The sequence below is a fragment of the Eurypyga helias genome, unplaced genomic scaffold (genome assembly GCF_000690775.1).
Source record: "Eurypyga helias isolate BGI_N326 unplaced genomic scaffold, ASM69077v1 scaffold7474, whole genome shotgun sequence".
Lineage (NCBI taxonomy): Eukaryota > Metazoa > Chordata > Aves > Eurypygiformes > Eurypygidae > Eurypyga > Eurypyga helias.
The window spans coordinates 498-18,356 of record NW_010245553.1 but is presented as its reverse complement, the minus strand read 5'-3'; the positions used below and the strand labels follow the sequence as shown (position 1 = coordinate 18,356).

Here is a 17,859-nt window from a genome sequence, read left to right as displayed (position 1 = left end):
CGCCCGACCTGCCGGCACCCCGCCTGGGCATCTGTCAGGTTCCACAGGTCGTCACACACCGTGCCCCAGCTGCTGCCATTGTACAGCTCCACGCGGCCCTCGCATCTGTTCCTCCCGCCGGAGAGGCGCATGAGGATGCCTGGGAAATGGCACAGGGTCAGTGTCCTGCCAGCCCGGAACCCGTGGGCCCCACCTCCCTGGCTGTTTTGGGGATTTGGCTGCAGTGAACGTGAGCTGGGGTGGTGCAGACCCAAAGGGACCTGGGGGGAGCAGTGGCTGAGCAAACACCCCAGTAGTGCAGAAAGCAGATGCACAACGGGCAGGGACCTGTTGGAGGTGTCCATGGGAGCTGCCTGGGAGTCCTGGGGGCTGCTGGGGGCATGGGGGCATTTCAGAAAACGCCTTTGCACACCTTGATGGTGACCGATCCCCTGAGGGGAACCACTCATGCACCATGGGGATTTCACAGGCAGAAGGGAGCAGCAGACCTGTACCAGGCTGGCACAGGTCAGCTTGTCCCCCCTCGTGCTGGGTTGGGGCACACTGCAAGGCTGGGAATAAGCTGGGTGGGCATGAATTACCTGTGCCTGGTACTTCAGCCGGAGGATGTGCAGCTGCATTTTTTAAAGAGAGTGAATGAAAGGGCAGCGAATACAGCAGGTTTGTGACAGTGGACATGACAATGGCAATGGACATGGACGTGGATATGCAAGGCTGGAGTACTAAGGGAGGAAGAGAGCATGGGGCTCTGCCCTGTCATCCCCCTCCACACACCAGCCTGACATGTCCCCAGTGCTGCCCCATCCTCCCCACACCGTGATCCTGCGATCCTGATCTTTGCCACTGCACCGAGCACCTACACCTGCGAGTGTGGAGAACTCGCTGTGCCCTCTGTGTGCAAAAATGGGGTTTTTGGAAGACCTGTGCTTCAGCACCAGGCAGCAGAAGCCCCCAGCATTGCTGCTGTGCTCCGGCCCTACTGATGGAGATAAGCATGGCTGCTCACAAGGGAGGGCACCCAAAGCCACCTGGAGTGATCTGTGTGAGAGCCAGTGGCCTCTGCTGTCCACAGACCTGGCCCCATCTTGGGGCATTGGGTACAACGACAGGGATCATGGTGAGGAGGGCATGGGGACACGAGGAGCTGGGCACAGAGGGCCATGAGCTCCATGGGAGAGCCGGTGGCCTCTGCTGCCCACACACCTGCACAGATGACGCCGGCATCCTCCACGTGCCTGCAGTTGTGCTTGCCCCAGCCATTGTGCCTGCACAGATGGAGGGAGGATTCGTCCCCGCGACACTGCACGTTGTCCAGGAAGATGCCTCCGGAGCCGGATCCGAAGTGTGCACTGCCCGGGCTGGCCATGGCCTGGCCGCAGCCCAGCTGCCGGCACACCACCTGGGCATCCGTCAGGTTTTTCGCCCCCCGTTCCCCCACCGGCTGCCATTGTCCAGCTCCACGCGGCCCTCGCATCTGTTCCTCCCGCCGGAGAGGCGCATGAGGATGCCTGGGGTGAGGCATGTGGCAGTGGTTAGTGTCCCTCCAGCCCAGTACCCCCGGTCCCTACATAGGCCCCTACATCAGGGATCCTGCATGAGTGCTGCAAGTCCAGGGATAGATCTGGTGGGCATGAATTACCTGTTGAAGTTGGCTGGTCTGTGGTGGGCACTGGAGCTATGGATGCAAGTAGAAATTTGGTGTAAATGACAAGGCTCTGAACACAATCGGTGCATGTCATGCCCCCTGAAGTAGCCCATCTTTAAGGAGCCCCTAGCCTGTGGCACTTCACATCATGTGGACGACTTTCATTCAATTGAAGTGACTACTGTGACGTCTCTGTTTCACACAGTTATCTGCTCCCTGGGCAGGAACCACAAGACCATGGAAGTCTAACTTGCATTACAAAACCTTTGATGCAGCAGCTTTCTCTTTTCCAGTCTCTTTTCCAGTCACATCCCAAATCCCAGAGCATATCTAGGAAATAGCTATGGTACTACCTGTGCAGGAACTGGAAGGACAAAGGCAGAATGATCCCCTGTCACCGTCCCCCCAGTTGCAGCAAAAGGAAATGTCTCCCCGAACAGTTTCCTTCACCAGCAATGGCTGCAGAGGTCCTGGCCTCAAATCTCAGCTCCCCAGTTTACCAGCTCTTCCCCATAGTCTGCGTACATCGTCACTGCGAACTTGGGTGCCAGGAATAGCCTAAGTAGAGTGGCCAAGGGATGGGAGACGCCCTCCTGTGCAATCAAGTGTGGGAAGGGAGATCAGGGGCACTAAGGGTATCAGTGAGTGACTGCGGACAGGCTGACCTGACGCGCTCCCCTCTGCTGCGGTCATTTCCTCTGTGGGCTTCGTCTCTGCTAGAGAACTCATCTGTGCTGGGGTGGATGCCTCTCTGGAGGTTGAGTGTTGAGGCTTCAGTGCTGAGGCTGCTGGCACTGTGGAGGTCATTGGTGCTGTAGTGGTTTTTCCTGTGAATAGGGAAGAAAGACAGCACCCAAATGAGGACAATGCTTGTGCAATGGGTACATCTGCGTGTTAGGTACAAGCCCAGTTCCTCAAGAATGAAGTGAAATCGTGACAAATTACTCTGATGGCATACTCCATCTTGACTGGGGTCAATGGAGAGAGTGGAGGTGGGTAACAACCAATTGAAAATTTTTCTTGAAAGTGGTATTTCCAGATAGTGGCAGCAAGGAAAGGCACTGATGTGGCACCTGCTCCCAGCTACAGGACATGGTGGCCCAGGTACAGCCGGAGGCGGTCCTCTACAGGCTCCTGCCATGGGAGCTGTAGGGTTGCTGGCAGCAGCCGGGCTTGGACCTATCACCATGGTGGACACCCTTCTGCAGAGGCTCAGGTCATCCCCAGGAGCAGCCAGGGCAGTGGTCTTGGGTGGTGCTTGGCACACGACCAGGAGTGGATCAGGCCAGCATGAATTACCTGTTGAATACAGCCAGTGTGACGTAGGCACTGGAGCTATGAATGCAAGCAAGAAATAAATGGCCCTTGAAAAGGCACTGAACACAGCACACATATGGTAACAGAGGTCTCAGAGCAAGTTCTGTTGTTCTCTGCTAAATTCAAAGCACTGATGTAGCTAACATTTTCTTCTAGCATGAATTCAGCTCCTTAAGCTCTGCCTCTTTGAAGAAATGTGGAAAACTGCAATATATATATAAAGCCCCTGAACAATCTCTTGTCATCAGCCATGTCTCAGTTCATAATGATCTGCTGTAAATATAGGGGAAAATAACATCCAACTGAACTACCTTTTCTTAAAAAGTAAGGGGAAAGTAAAATCAGAAAACAGCAAGGTGGCAGACTACTCAAAATAGAGGGATATTTGTAAAGGAAAAGGGTGTTAGTGGACCTAAGCTTGAAAAGTATGGAAACAATGCAGTCAGTTGTCAGCTACAGCAGTTTGGGTTGTGACAGTGAAATTATTATTGTCCACAATGAACGCATTAAGGCTTGTGATGAGTTTCACCTAGCCCTATTCCTCCCCGATGCACACTGCCTGTCAGTCATAGCTTTGCCTCTAATCTCCACTTGTTTCCTTATTCCCTTTGCCACTGCTGAGTGATTAGATGGAATAAAAGTTCTACATATTGCAATGCATATCTGATCCTTGGGGTTTTTAACTGCTTTGCATGGAGTGAACAATCACAGTTTCTATAGTACCCTAGTAAGAAAAAACATGAGTCCATGCTGGCTCTGCAGGGTCAGCGGAGTGAAAAGACAGTTGTTGGAAGATCAGATTCTGATTCATGAGCACAGGCCTTTTCAGAGGGAGCGCGCCCTTCCACAGACTGAAAATTCTTCATAATAAAGTAGAAAGAAAAATTAGATACGTAGCTGGTATATCTGGTATAACTTTCCACTGTATATCTTGAATGAATGAAATACTATCTCAGGAGAATGTCTGCATACCCCAAAGCTGACATGTGTATATTGGGTGCAATTTATAGCAAAAGTATTTAGAAAATAAAAATGTGCCTCTCCCTTGGGGAGAGACGGAACTGAGCACCAACACCGTCAGACGAATAACCTGGAAGTGACCTTAAGAAGTCATAACTTCTGTCCTCTTGCCCCATCGTTCCTAGTAGGTGCTTGTCTAGCCCAGTATTAAATGCCTGTGAGGTCAGAGGTGATGCACACTTCTTTTTCTTCCTCTCTTCCAGATCTCAGAATCAGCTGCACATATTTTATGCAAGATTCCTACAGAAAATTTAGACGGCAGGCTAAGCACAAACTCTCAAGAAGAAGGGAAATTCTTTAATAAAAGCATAACAGGAAAGATGAGGAGAGAAAAAGAATTTCAGTATTTGAATGAAATCTAAGTAAAACTGTATTAAGAAAACAGTACTAATATTTTTTTTTCTTTGTTAATGGGAATAAACTAACACGTTTTAAGAACGGATTTCATATTTACGTATTTCTTTTATTCTTTGTTGTAAAAACATTTTATGCTAAAGAACAAGGAGATGTAGCAATTTACATTGAATCCTGTTGGAATTTAGGACGTACAGCACAGCTTTCCTGCCCTCAACCTGTGTCTTACTAGAAGGATGTATGTGTAACATTTCTACGTGACGCACAAAGTCTCTGCTGACCTGGGTGCAGGAGGGAAAGCAGAGCCATGGCTCAAGCAAATCACCAAGGCTTCAGGGACACAGCAAGATGCAGCCTGGACAGCCAAGCCCATGGCTTTTTCCTAAATCTATGCTCATGGAGCTGCTAAAAAGATGCCATATAAAAATCACCAGGTAGGTAAACTGCAATTCATGAGATATTATGCACTACTGAAGGACAAGCAGTGATCTACTTTGCTTAAAATTGTGTCAGGATTAGGCCAAATTAATCCTTCAGAAAAACTACAGCATTTTAGAGAAAAAAATATCCATTCTTTCTTTTTTTTTCCCCCTAGTTTATGCAATTTAACTAGAATTTCTCTTCTTTCTCTAAAATTTTTAGAATTTTAAGGACCTAGAGTCCACATAGCACAATAAAATTCTTTAGAGTAATTTTAGTGAAAGAATGGACAGTGTTCTCAATGTGATTCTAAAAATTTCTGTATGAATCCTTATTTCTTATATACCGGTAAGATGTTATTAGAGTTTGAAATAAAGAAATACCTAATAACCTATCATGTATACATCTGATCACTGCATTCATTCATGGAAAGCCCATCTGCTTTCCAGTTTGAGTTAGCTTGTTTAGACATTTTTCAGTGAACAATATAAAAATCCTGATTTTAAAGATGTATTTTAGTTGAAGAAGTTTATTAAAGACTTTACCATTAAGTGTAAGTGAGCAAATAATTGTTGTAACTTAAGATCTGCAGTATTTAGACTTTGGAAATCAAAACATGAACGCTGCACTTGTTATGCTTTGCCTTTCTGACAAATACATATTTAGCTTGTTTTTAAACACCAAATAAGTCATCCAGAGCAAAACAAATCTAAGAAGTTAACAGCTCCAGGATTTCTTCACTCCATCTAATTTTTTGTTGTTGGACTAGAAGAACAGTCAAGACAGTGTCCAAGGTAAATTTGTCTCTATTTGTAGGCATTTAAGCACCAGTTCAAAAGGAGAAGCTACAGAAGTGCCTCTTGATTTATATCTGACACATTTCTTCAAATATCTACTTGGACATTTTTGAACCATACTCATAGGACTTTTGAGAAGTGAAGCAGCAAACCTGGCAAAATGTCAGAGTGGGATTAGGAAATTAAAGCTGATCTAAACCAGCTTTATTTGCTTTCATTCAGGGTCTGTCATCACTGTGAGAGCATAACCATCAACCGGGCATGTAGTCAGATAGGCTGTGTCCTGCCTCACACTTCAAAGGCATCAAAAAGACAAAAGCCTGTGCTGATACAAATACAGCACTTAACCCAGGAGAGAGAGGCATGAGCTGGGGAAGGAAGCCGAGAGCAGAGGGAAGAACTGGAGCAGCAAGAGTGAGATGGCTTATCACCAGGCAAGCAGAGGAGAGATGAAAACTGGATGAAGGGGATGATGGCAATATAAATTATCATAATGATGCTTACAGAACTACTTAGAAAACATATCAGCAATAGTTCTATGACATACATAAAACTAACTACCTCAAAGTCACCCAAGACGCATAGGAGAGGGAAACTAATCATATAAGGAAAAAGTCAATGACCAAAGAAAAGTTGGACTAAAAGCATTTTATGCCTTTCGTTATTTTCAGATGTTCCTCATTTATCCACAGTGCTAGATTATGAAAAAAACCTTCTTGTTATATTTGTTAAATTGTACATAAGATCAAGAAGAATCAAATAATACAAGCAAATATGTAACATATGTATGCACGCATATACTCTGGAATAAGGACACATTTAAAAAATTAATAAATTCTTCCATGACTCTTAGATCAGATTTCTGGAATTGGAAGAACGACTCGTTCATAACATACTTACAGACACAATGCTCGTAATGACACAAGGCAATAAGACAAGTACGACTCTGCGACAGCAAAATGAACACTGAATGGTTTAAATAATTCTTAGCATTCACTATGATGATTAGTTCATAATTTTAGTAAAACAAAACAGTTTTCATCCCATTTCCCCTTTAAACTTTTGCCCAAACTGATACCAGCATGAATGTGATTTCTGTTAGCGGAATCAACAGAGAGGATCCCAAACAGTCTTTATTTTTTTTATGTGCCCTGGAACAAGTCTATCATGCTTTACCTGGTTTGGCCTCCAGAACTGCTGCACCTAACAAGAGTAGCCATGCAAAAATCATGGTGGTACCCATCTCATCAGGCGCTGTTGATAGAACGGACCATCAGAATATATAGTCTCTATTTCTGAAGGGGAGTGGCTCTGTTGGTTTGTCTTTCTATAGGAGAACAATAAAACAACCACAATCCTATGATCTGAAACAAAAATATGTTTGATTTGTCATTCAAGATTTTGTAACTTCCTGGATTTTGCAGAAAGATAATACCTCAAGAGTGACATTTTCCACTACCTGGGAGGAAATATTTATGCTACTGTAGGTTTCATAGTCATCACATTGTACAAAGAAAATGAGCTCCTATCCAGAGATACCTTTCAATTCTGGCTGATGAATCTCAGTATTTTTCTTTTTATGGGGAGATTGCTTGGCAGGTCTGGGGAAGGTAGTGGAATTGAAACACAAATTGATTTCCTTCAGTAAAGTAAAAAAGGAGCTTCATAACTTCGTTCCAACTAGTGAGGCAAGTATCCCTGGGGAGCCATGAATTTCTTACAGATTTGTCACACTCAAGTAAAATAAGACCTGGTGGCTTTGTTCAAGTATGACTGGGGGGTGGGGGCAGTCTCAGAACATAATCCACCAGAACTGTGCCCGTTGCTGAAGATAACCAAGAGACACTTAACTGAGACAGTTGCATCCTGTCAAAATTGCTAGCTCCACCACACCATCAATTCCTCTGCCATCAGCCAACAAGAAGTTGGTTAAGGTAGGAGGTGACTGCAGCCTCTTGCTGGATGTAGGAGCCACTGGAGAGGCAACGTGGTGGAGATGCATGGAAAGGACAGGAGGCAATCGGTGGTCTGGGCTGGTCTGGGCTCAGTTATGAGTCCAGGACCTGGGGAAAGAGGGTTGGAGCAGCAGCAAGAGAAGCTGACTTGAGAGAGGCATGAAATATTGCTCGATAGTTTCCTTGCTTGAGAGCCACAGCTGTAAGTGGAGGCGACCTCATACCACAGTATGTAAGTGATAACTTTGCCTCAACACATGTGCAATTTGTTCCAGATAATTAAGGAGAGAGACTGAGCCAAGCCTTGTAAGCAAATGACTGAGATACCTGAATAACTTTGCAGTTGAAGTCAACACCTCCAGCCCCAGTAGGAACTCATCCCCTTTTGGTGCTTTTAAGTTCAAGTCAAAGCTCTTCAATGAGAGACTGTTAAATGGCAAGAAAGTGTCAAAGAATATCAGGGTCAGCTGACAACTTTTGTGAAAACTGTGAAGAAAAATCAGTGGATTTTATGCATAGTTTAGTATATTATATAGGTTGAAAATTAACTTCATTCTAAAATTTCCTTTGATTGACTTGAACCATAAAATGAGGGGGAAAAAGGTTCAGATTTCTATTAAGAATCTTTCTTAATATATACTTCATTTAATTGTGCATACTGACAATTACAGCTGTGTCATTCTTGGAAGAATTAATCCAAAGCTTTTCCACAACATGAAATATTTTTTAATTCTCTTTCATCTCTCTTTCGCCAGAGTGATTACTTTCCTGTATTTATTTGGTTTAATTATTTAACAAGAAAAGGCTGATGAGCATCCGAACACTGAGGAGCTAGAATACTGTTCTTCATCTGTCTCTACCTCTACAGCCATCATGGCTTGGATGGCATTATCAGGAGTTAAAATTTGTGGACAATTTTTGCAATATACACAGATCTATTGCCTCCAGGGTCAGTCATCCAGGAGCCCGAGGGAAAACTGACTTAGAAAGTCTTTCCACAAAGGTCAGCATTATTGGAATGGAAGAAGGAAGTGCGATACACAAGAGGCCAAAGATAATATTGGAAGCTGTGAAAGTGAACATTGAGAAGGGTAAATATGTTTCTTCTTTATACAAACAACCACATTCGCACATGAATGAGGAAATGGACACAACACCTGGTATTCACTATTCATATTGTTCTGATTTTGACATCTTGGCAAGAAGCAGAAAAAATCCAGCTTAGTTGACTGACCAATCAAACACTTCAATCAGTGAGGCAGGAGTAAGTGATGGATAGCAACTCTTCTCCAAACTCTCATAATAACTGTAAAGAGTGGGGAGGTAGGGGAACATGAAATTGTTCCCTAGACAGTTCAAGAGAAAAACCCATGTTAAACTGTCCAGGTAAATGAAGAACACTGGTTAACTAATTTTCACTACATTCTTCGCTAATTAATTATTTAGTACAAACTTCAAAGATCTAGATACTTCTAGAGATCTTAATTATTTGACAATCTCTATGGAGTAGGAATAGATAAATGTAATGTTCTGATTAATTTGAATTAATTAATCAATGCAAATACCATACAGCACATGTTTTCATCCTTCCCATTGGACAGGTAAGTCTCTTGCAGTAACACATTTTTGCTCTATAGGTCTTTTTCTGATGGCTTGCAGTGTTTCTCAACACGTTACTCTCTGAAATAAGCTCTGAGCTTTGAAAACATTTTCTTTTCTACTGACTATTGTTAGGAGACTTCTGCAGACATACTGACTCTGTGAAGTCCAAATGACAATCATCAAAAGGACACAGAAGATTCATCAGCTTTCACCTGGTACTATAAGAAAGTATCTAGACTGGAGTGAGGGTATCCATGGACTTCACAAAGAAATAGTAATTGAATCCATGTGTTAAGATGCAATGAGCCAGCTTAGTCTGATTTATTGGGTTACTTGTATCATGTGAAGCATGTCATTGCAAACCAATTTGCCTTTGTTTCATGCTGAGGATGCAAGTGGATCGGAACTGTCTACCAATGAGAGGTAAATCCACGGGATATACCAGTAGAAGCTTTCCTGAAAGTGGTGGGTCAGGAAGTGGGAAGGCAGGTTCTTGACAGAGACACCATTCACCAGGCACATGTATTTTAGAGCATGACTCTTTCCTCATCACCAAATCCAGTTTTCTTGAGTCCTGAATTTCTATAGTACTTGTGGATCAAGGAAGGTGGCAGGAAACAAGGAGATGATTCTGAGACACCAGCTAATTGGAACAGTTTAACAGTGTTTTCTACAGCAACATTCAACAAGAAAACCACTGCATCTGGTACTCCTACCTTGCATTCTGATAAAACTTTGGTACATCATAGAGTTACAGAAAAGTTTAGGTTGGAATGACCTTGAAGCTCATCCAGTTCCAACTCCCCTGCCATGGGCAGGGACACCTTCCACTAGACCAGGTTGCTCAAAGCCTCATCCAGCCTGGCCTTGGACACTTCCAGGGATGGGGCATCCACAGCTTCTCTGGGCAACCTGTCCCAGTGCCTCACCACCCTCTCCATGTAGAACTTCTTCCTGATACCTAATCTAAACCTCCCCACTTTCAATTTAAACCCCTTACCCTTTCTCCTGTCACTAAGGGACCTGTGGGACCTTGGAACAGAAAAGACTCAGCTCTGGACAGTACAGGAATGTTGCAGATTGGAGGCACCAACATCCCAGGTCTAGCATCTTTCTGCTTGTTTGATCACAATAATATTCTGAGCCTACAAGAAGCAGAAGAAGTACCATCAATATATTCCCTGAAGAATGGCTGGGTAACACAACCACAGCAGCAAGGCCTCAAAAGGAGCTGGGGCAGGACAGAAAGCAGGGTTGGGAAGACCTTAGGGGAAGGACCTCTTGTAGAGAGGTAGGAAAGCCAAGGTCCAGGAAGGTCTTCACTGTGCTGAGCAGGTTGCTGGATCCCTCCAAGCACAGACAATCTCTAGTCCACAAAACAAGACTAGATGAAGGGCAGGTCAGCCTCTTGGATTGCTCTGCCCTTCAAAGCTGGCTGTAGGCAGAGAGGAGGGGACGACCCCCTACAGTCCTTTTCTTTGTGTGTGGACAACAAAATTCCTTTCCACTCTCTGTGGGCCATGCCAATCCCTGCTTGTACAGTCCCTCCTCCACAGCATGGAGAGATGTCGAGAGAGCCTGCCCGGGGTCACCAGGAAAAGACAGCTTGTGGGAAGACATGGTACAGGCTGTAATGATTCATGTCAGAGCTGCCCACATCCTCCTTGTCAGGGCAGGGTGTTGCCTTAGATTACAGCGCACCTTCCTCACACGTCACTACTTTGTGTCTGGCTCACCCCACACATAGTACATTACACTGTTCCCAACAAACTTTCCTCTTTCATAGCTGGCTAGAAAACAGGAAAGTCTAAAGAAAAGCATTTCTCAATCAAGGTGACCTTTCCATTTGTAGCCACAGATTCTTCCCTTGTTATTGTTTTTATTTTGTTTTCACATGGGGATTGGAGACAGGTCACACTTCCTTATGGCAACTTATGTACATTCTCTCTCCCCCTCCCATTAGAGATGTAGAAATGTGTAAGAACAAGAGCAGAAATCACTGCTTGACAAAGTAATTTTTTACCAGAAGCCACGTTCTCCACCCTGATAATGCATTATCTGGGAGTTCAGACACATAGGTGTTATGTTTGCAAGTACATTGAAAGAAATATTGCTCAAAAATTTTTTTTCTTTCCTGCTATTTTTTAATTACATATTTACATAACAGATTCAATTATATTCATCCTCTATGCAAAATCTTATAGAGGGCCTACATTTTCTCAGAGAAACATGCAATTGCAAAGAACCATACCCCTCAAAATAAGGAATACAGTACAGGAATAATTCCTTATGTGCAGCCCCTGTGCATTTTTGCTAATGGCTCATTATTGAGATATTTTTACCACAAAGAAATATTTTCCTTAGACTGCTTTCCAGGGTATCTTGAGGTGTTACACAGGTGTTTTATCTGCATATCAGCAATGGCAAAAGAAATAATTTCTTCTTTCTCAAGTCACCTAAATCAGTCTTCTCAGACAGACATTCAACCAGGAGCTCAAATGAGATGCAATGTCCAGCTTTGAAGGTGGTAGCTTATTTGGGTGATAGGACGGAAGAAACAACTTTTCTGTAGACCTTTGGTGTATGTGGACTTATGGATTCTAAATCCAGGCTCCTTAATAAGTTCAGTTTATGGTAACACTGGGTTTTGCCTTATTACAGTACAGTCTTCAAACAAGATCTAGGCAGTGGCATAGTCAAGTAAGAGTTACCCTCTCCACAGGTTACAAAACCAAATCATGAAGCAGATGACCGGTGAAAATATCAGCACCTTCCGCCTGCAAACCTTGTGCTGCCTCTCACATTATCTGGTATGGGATGGGTTCCCGCAGTTTACGCTTCAAAAGAAATCCTCCGACAGTGAGAACAACAGCTACCAGCACCACAGCGGTAACAGCCAGAGGAACATAGGAGCTGGCAGCAGCTACTGGGCTCTGAGAGTCCCCTTTCACTTGGATGTCAGGGGCCAGCTCTGTGCACAAAAGAGAAAGAGAGAAGCTTACATTTGGTTTTCTGAGCTAGTTAATCTCAAAGGTGATTAGGCAAAGACAACTTGAATTAAAATGTTGCAAACTGGATCTGATCAGAAAGTAAATTGCCTTATTGCATAGTTTCACAAATGATCCTCTGGCCATGCCAAACAAGTGAAGATTATGGCAAGGAATTAAAGAGCAACTAGGTATTTGCAATGACTACGCTCTAAACCCATAAGATGCTGTTTTCTGATAGTGGAAACAGCAGCTATAGGACACTGGGGAACAAGATTTCCAAGGGGATCTACAGATTCATAGAATAATAGAATGGTTTAGGTTGGAAAGAACCTGAAACACCATCTCGATCCAAACCCCCTGCCATGGGCAGGGACACCTTCCCCTAGACCAGGCTGCTCAAAACGTGGTCTTGGATTGGTTGCTAATCAATTGGATTGGTTGCTAATAAATAAGAGACATGCCAATCAGGCACAGACAGCTTTGGAAAATTAGTATAAGTCCTGCAGGGAGACAAGTTACATCTCATCCCTCTTCCCAAAGAACTGAATAAATTGCCATTTGACATGTGCAGAACAAATAATGGGTCTAAAATAAGATAGAAAGGAAATAGGTTGCACACATTATAAAACAATTTTATAAAAATAATAATTAAAAAATTCCCTGTAAGAATTATAGTAGAGTTATGATTCAACCAGAAAAGGCACATTTCAGAGCTGTATTTCATATCTGAACTGACATGCAAACATAATGTAACATACAGAGTCTTATGTTATTTAGGTTATTTAAATTTACCAGCATTCCTGTTCGCAGCGTGAGCTTCCTGAAGCCGGACAGGTCCAACAACGACATTAATTTTTCCCTGGGAAGAACCTGTATTCCTCTTGAACCTACTAAAGCAGCCTTGATAGCAGCGGGAAGAGTAGTCATTGTACCTGCACACCACCAGCTCACACCGCAGGTAAACTGACGGGTATCGATTAACAAACGAAAAAGCATTAAATCCAAACCGAGCAACTTCTCTGCATGGTGAATAGTAAGAAAAGTAGGTAAAATCCTTAACACACCTGGAAAGATATAAAATTATCAGATTAGCTATTGTCAATAGAAACACTATTACACTATATCTGTGCAATATAATTCGAGTTCAGATAGAAACCCAGAAGGTAAGAGTATAAGAGAACGCAAAAGGATTTTTTAAAAAGTGGGTTTTTTTAGCAAGAAGAGAAATTAAGAGACAAAAATAAGTAAGTATCGCAGCGATTCCTACCACAATAATCTATACAGCACTGAAATTTCATAGCTCAACAAAGTTTATGTAAACATGAATAGCTGAAAAATAACTGGTGGTTCTGCTGCTTTCAGGTGAGGACCTGTTTTGCATTTGCAAACAGGATTACCTGTTTGTAAAGAGGCTCCTGCAGGTTGTTGCAGAAGCAGAAAGGGTTTTCTCTGCTCTGGAAGGACAAAACTAATACACATCTTTTGGGGGCAATAAAGATGCTCTTTAGTCCTTTGATTTTTGTAGAGTACCTTGCTTGAGAAATCTTGACACCTGACAGAGACCTCCAGATGTTTCTCAGAAAAGTTGCTAGATTAACTTGCCTGTCAATGAGCTTCATTTATTGACAGATTCTAGCCTTAGAAGCTACCTACCTTAGTTCCTAGTCATTATGGTTTAATTGAATCACCATGAAAAAGTGGTTAACTTTTAACCACTTTTTTTTTTATTGGGTGAGTGGTTAATCTCACCCAATAATTGACCCACAATCGTTACCCCAGAATATCTCAAAGTTGTCATTAATTACTTTTGTACCTCAACAAAAATTCCACTGTGCTCTTTTCCCTAAGAAAGACCCCAAGGATTTAAGTCCTCACAGTTTACTTTATACAGCAGTGATATCCCAGCACATCTGAGGTTTATAGGTGTATATTACTGATTTTTGATTCAGTAAATATATTTGCTTTTGACACAGTTCCTTGTCACATGAGTAAAAATTAACTGGAAAATGATCAGAATCTATTTGCCCCATCTCCCAGGTGAGTGTCCTTCTCACAGGAGTAGACTGCCCTTCTGTATCCTGCTTAATGAATATGGATCTTTATAGAGAACATAGAAAGAAACCCCAACAAGAGGAAAACCTTCTCCAGATTCACAAAAAGTGTACCAGGGAGAACATTCACCCAGCAGGCAGGAGGCACTGCGTCACTGCATTAGGCTGTCACAAGTCTGACTTGCAGCTTGGCAGTAGGTTACAACACTGCCAAGCTTACTGATGTGAACACTCTCCCAGGCAGCAGAGCGATTCAAATCCCAGCAAGGACAAAAGGGAAAGAAGTTAGCACGAGCCTTTCATTCCTGGAACAAAATGGGATAATTCTATGCTTCGAGGTCGTTGTCAGTTTTGCTTTCCTTACCAGAGTCCACAGCTTTTCCATTTCAAATCAAAAGACACATTTTGTATCAAATTAAGCAAAATGATTTAGGTTTTCAGAATAGGGAGAAAAGGCTAAGGAATTTCCTTTCTTTCTGAACTGACTGTTTTGTATCCTAGTTATGATGCTGCACACAACTCTTTGCAAGATGCTAATTCTGCTGTATAGAAAACATAGTGCCATTGACATTCCTACGTTTCATGCATCTATTTCAGAAACAAATTCAGACCTCAGTTTCTACACTGCCTCCTTGAGTGAAATCTTCATGCTTGGCTGCAACTTCTGAATGGCATTTCTTTCTCGTATTATATTTTATTCAGGCTTTGCCAAAAAAATCTTTCTTAGAAATATACTTGTATTGAGAATTGCAACCAATGTACACTGGCCCTAAATCATCTCTTTCATAAATGAAGCTCTTTCGGAACTATGCATAGAGAGAGTTTCAAAATAATTATTTAGAAATTTCTTACCCACTTCTGATCAATTCATAGGTCAGTGTTTGAAAATCGCTAGGATCAGGTGATGCCACACAGGTGTCTACAAACACCACCAGATTTGGGTCAGAGCTGTGAAGAGAAGCTTGAAGGAACAAGTTCTGATTCGGGTGAACATAGTATGGAAAGTCATGCACTGGCCACAGGAAAGATGAGGAATTGTAGAATGTCAGGTTCACGTCGTATCTGCCGTACTGGGTTTCACTGACAGTGATGTCATCGACAGTGTACATTACTTGCACCCAGGTTTTCTGGAGCATTTTGCAGTTGATGTGCAAACGAAGGTCGTTTTGCCTCTTGATGATGTAACCCGAAGCAGCTGCTCTTATCACATTGGAGTAGGTGATTGTTTCATTGTTCCCCTATTTGACACATTAGATGAGTAAAAAATTAGCGCATATAGTCATGTTCTCATTTTGTAGTACAAAATTCTGTACATGCTAGATCCTAGTACACTCAAAAATTCTAAGCATGCTGGATGGGGTTGTACACTTAACCCTCTCCTATAATTCTTCACTAGAACATCACACTGAAATAGACACAGGGATTACCTAAACCCTGAGAAGGACAAGCAGGAATTTTTAATAAACCATAGCCTCCAGACACACATGCTTCTTTTCTGTGTTCTGAATAACTGTGGGCTGCAACACCCTTTGCGATTCAGGACAATTTTCCAAATGCCTGTTGTTTCCACACCCAGTCTTGGAGAGTTCTGCAAAATATTTTGACACCGACCTGTCTACTTGTACCACAGCCATTGTACGGTACATTGAATATAACCTCAGTCGATGTAATTGTTGGTCTACAATAAGGGTCAGACAAGCTGATGTTCCACGCTGAGTAGCCCTGGGACTGGAGATAGCGTCTGTCTACAACTGCATGCATGTAGGTTGACAAGCACAGAAGGGCTAGGGAAGAAAATATGAATTATTAGTCATTTCAGGTACCTGATAATGCTCACATGTTGCAAAGTCAACAAATACAATTGCTGCTGCCATTTAGGAGAGAATTCATAAGCCAAACCACTTATTTTTTCACATTAGACTATATATGAATAAGCAATAGTCTCTCACAAACTTCAGCTGTCCTTCAGTTACCCTCCTGAGAAAAATATGTAGGTTAAAACAGGCTTTTGCTGAGACCTTGGGTCTGTGTCATCACTTACACAAAAATGTTAGGGAGTGGGATTTTTTCCTGAATAAGAATCCAAAAGGTACTGTGGAAGGTGTAGAGTTAAAGAGGCACACTGGCTTGCAGAAGCACTGCTTGGATGGGAGAGGATCCTGAAACCATCACCATGATTGTTCACTGAGTCCATGACATGAAAACAATGACCCCAGGGACTCTGGCCTTTGGTAGAGAGAGGGGATGACAGGGACCTACTGGCAACACACAGCCTCTAGAAAGACAGGTACAAAGACAATGGAGCCAAATGTGATGGCCACTGTTTCTGCCTGGGGAGGTTGTGAGTGCACATTAGATAAACGTTCCCACTGGGACCGCAGGACAGTACTGGAACAGAGAAGTGGCTTTGAAGATTTCATCCTTCAAATGTTTCCAGAGACTCAGCTGGACAAATTCATCATGGACCTAACCCGGTGTTGGCAACAGCTCTGCTTTGAACAGTTGGACTAAGAATCCTCCACAGGTCCTTTCTAACCAAGTTGTCTATGACTCTATGAAAATCTGTCTACAAAGGTAGAAAAAAAATATGTGAAGAATGATGTGGCAACAAGAAATATGAATTTATGCTGGCCACCCTACAAAACATCTAAAGGCAATTAATTTGTTACTGTAAGATTTTTTTAAATTAAAAAATAATTATTGTCTGAAAGTTATCAGTCAATGACCAGCTGTGAAATTCAAGTAGGAATGTAATTTATGTGGGATTTCTTCAACAATATTATTTAGCAAATAAAATCAGGGTGTAAAAGCTTCTGAGCAGAGAAAACGTTATAAACAGAATGGAAACGTACTCGTATTGTGGTCTGCTGGAAAGGAATGATACTCTGCATGAAACCCTGTATCGGAGTATCTGGAGTCACTGTGAAATCTGACAGACATAAAGTTTGAGGATGAGGTGTACATGAGATCAGAACGAGAACAAATCCTTCCGAGCAGAGGAGAAGTATTGGGTGGCCCATCATAGATCTCAATGTAATCATTCTGGCATCCACCTTGGAACCTGAGGAAGAAACATGAATATATAATAAAAAGCATTTGGTAAACTTCAAGTTTTAAGTGCTGAACAAAAAATAAACTCAGACACTGCACTCACACACAGTTATAATGCAATTATAAGCATGGAAAATATGCTTGGGAACTGTGATTGTAGTTGAATTTGGGACCCATTTATTAAGCAAGCAGGAAGTGCTTTACTTACCGAATACTTCCAAAAGTAAGCATAATGCGGAAATTATTCATTACTTGTATTTGCCACAAACAATCTGTATTATGAGGATAATTCAAAGGATAAGGACTCTGAAGTGTTCCGGAGAAATTAAAAAGTAAGCCACCACAAATAAATTCTTTGTCTGGGGAAAAAAAAAAACAACAACAACAACAAAGAGGCCTAGATTAGATTAATTTATATTTAATTCAGAACAAATAAAAATATATTTTATGTATCAAAACCATAGCAACAGAACAATAAATCTCCAGACAATGCGAACAGATGTGCTCTTCTCACTCAGGCCACAAGTGTGATGATCTCTTTGGAGAAATGTGACTCTACATTGCTATTTTAGATACGGTAACATCAAGGCAAATATATGTATGAGAGAAAACAAGAAGTTCTGGCCTAAAAGATATAAAATGTAGAGAAGAAAGAAA

At 42.5% G+C, this 17,859-nt stretch overlaps 2 protein-coding genes across 2 annotated transcripts in view; both read right to left on the bottom strand.

Moving 5' to 3' along the window:
- LOC104508475 (deleted in malignant brain tumors 1 protein-like) overlaps positions 1 to 1,522 on the bottom strand; it is a 6,128-nt gene extending 4,606 nt beyond the window's left edge. The window contains exons 1-2 of the mRNA XM_010150116.1: positions 1,204 to 1,522; positions 9 to 139 (exon numbers count right to left, since the gene is read on the bottom strand). Of these exons, the coding sequence (XP_010148418.1) occupies positions 9 to 139; positions 1,204 to 1,522 (450 nt within the window). The remainder of the gene's footprint in view (positions 1 to 8; positions 140 to 1,203) is intronic.
- Positions 1,523 to 11,908: 10,386 nt separating this feature from the next.
- LOC104508474 (deleted in malignant brain tumors 1 protein) lies at positions 11,909 to 17,433 on the bottom strand. Its single transcript, XM_010150115.1, has 6 exons — positions 17,411 to 17,433; positions 17,004 to 17,212; positions 15,763 to 15,935; positions 15,004 to 15,389; positions 12,893 to 13,164; positions 11,909 to 12,081 (listed from the first exon to the last, which is right to left on the bottom strand). Exons 1-6 carry the CDS (start codon positions 17,431 to 17,433, stop codon positions 11,909 to 11,911), a joined length of 1,236 nt encoding a protein of 411 aa, XP_010148417.1.
- Positions 17,434 to 17,859: the final 426 nt, after the last annotated feature.

Excerpts from the sequence above, each read along its gene's own strand:
- LOC104508474 (XM_010150115.1), bottom strand. The coding sequence starts at position 17,433 with ATGCTTACTTTTGGAAGTATTCG. Across the intron at positions 15,936-17,003 it reads TCCAGCAGACCACAATACGA|CCCTTCTGTGCTTGTCAACC; the intron begins GTACGTTTCCAT and ends TTTCTTCCCTAG. Across the intron at positions 13,165-15,003 it reads TATGAATTGATCAGAAGTGG|GTGTGTTAAGGATTTTACCT; the intron begins GTAAGAAATTTC and ends ATATCTTTCCAG.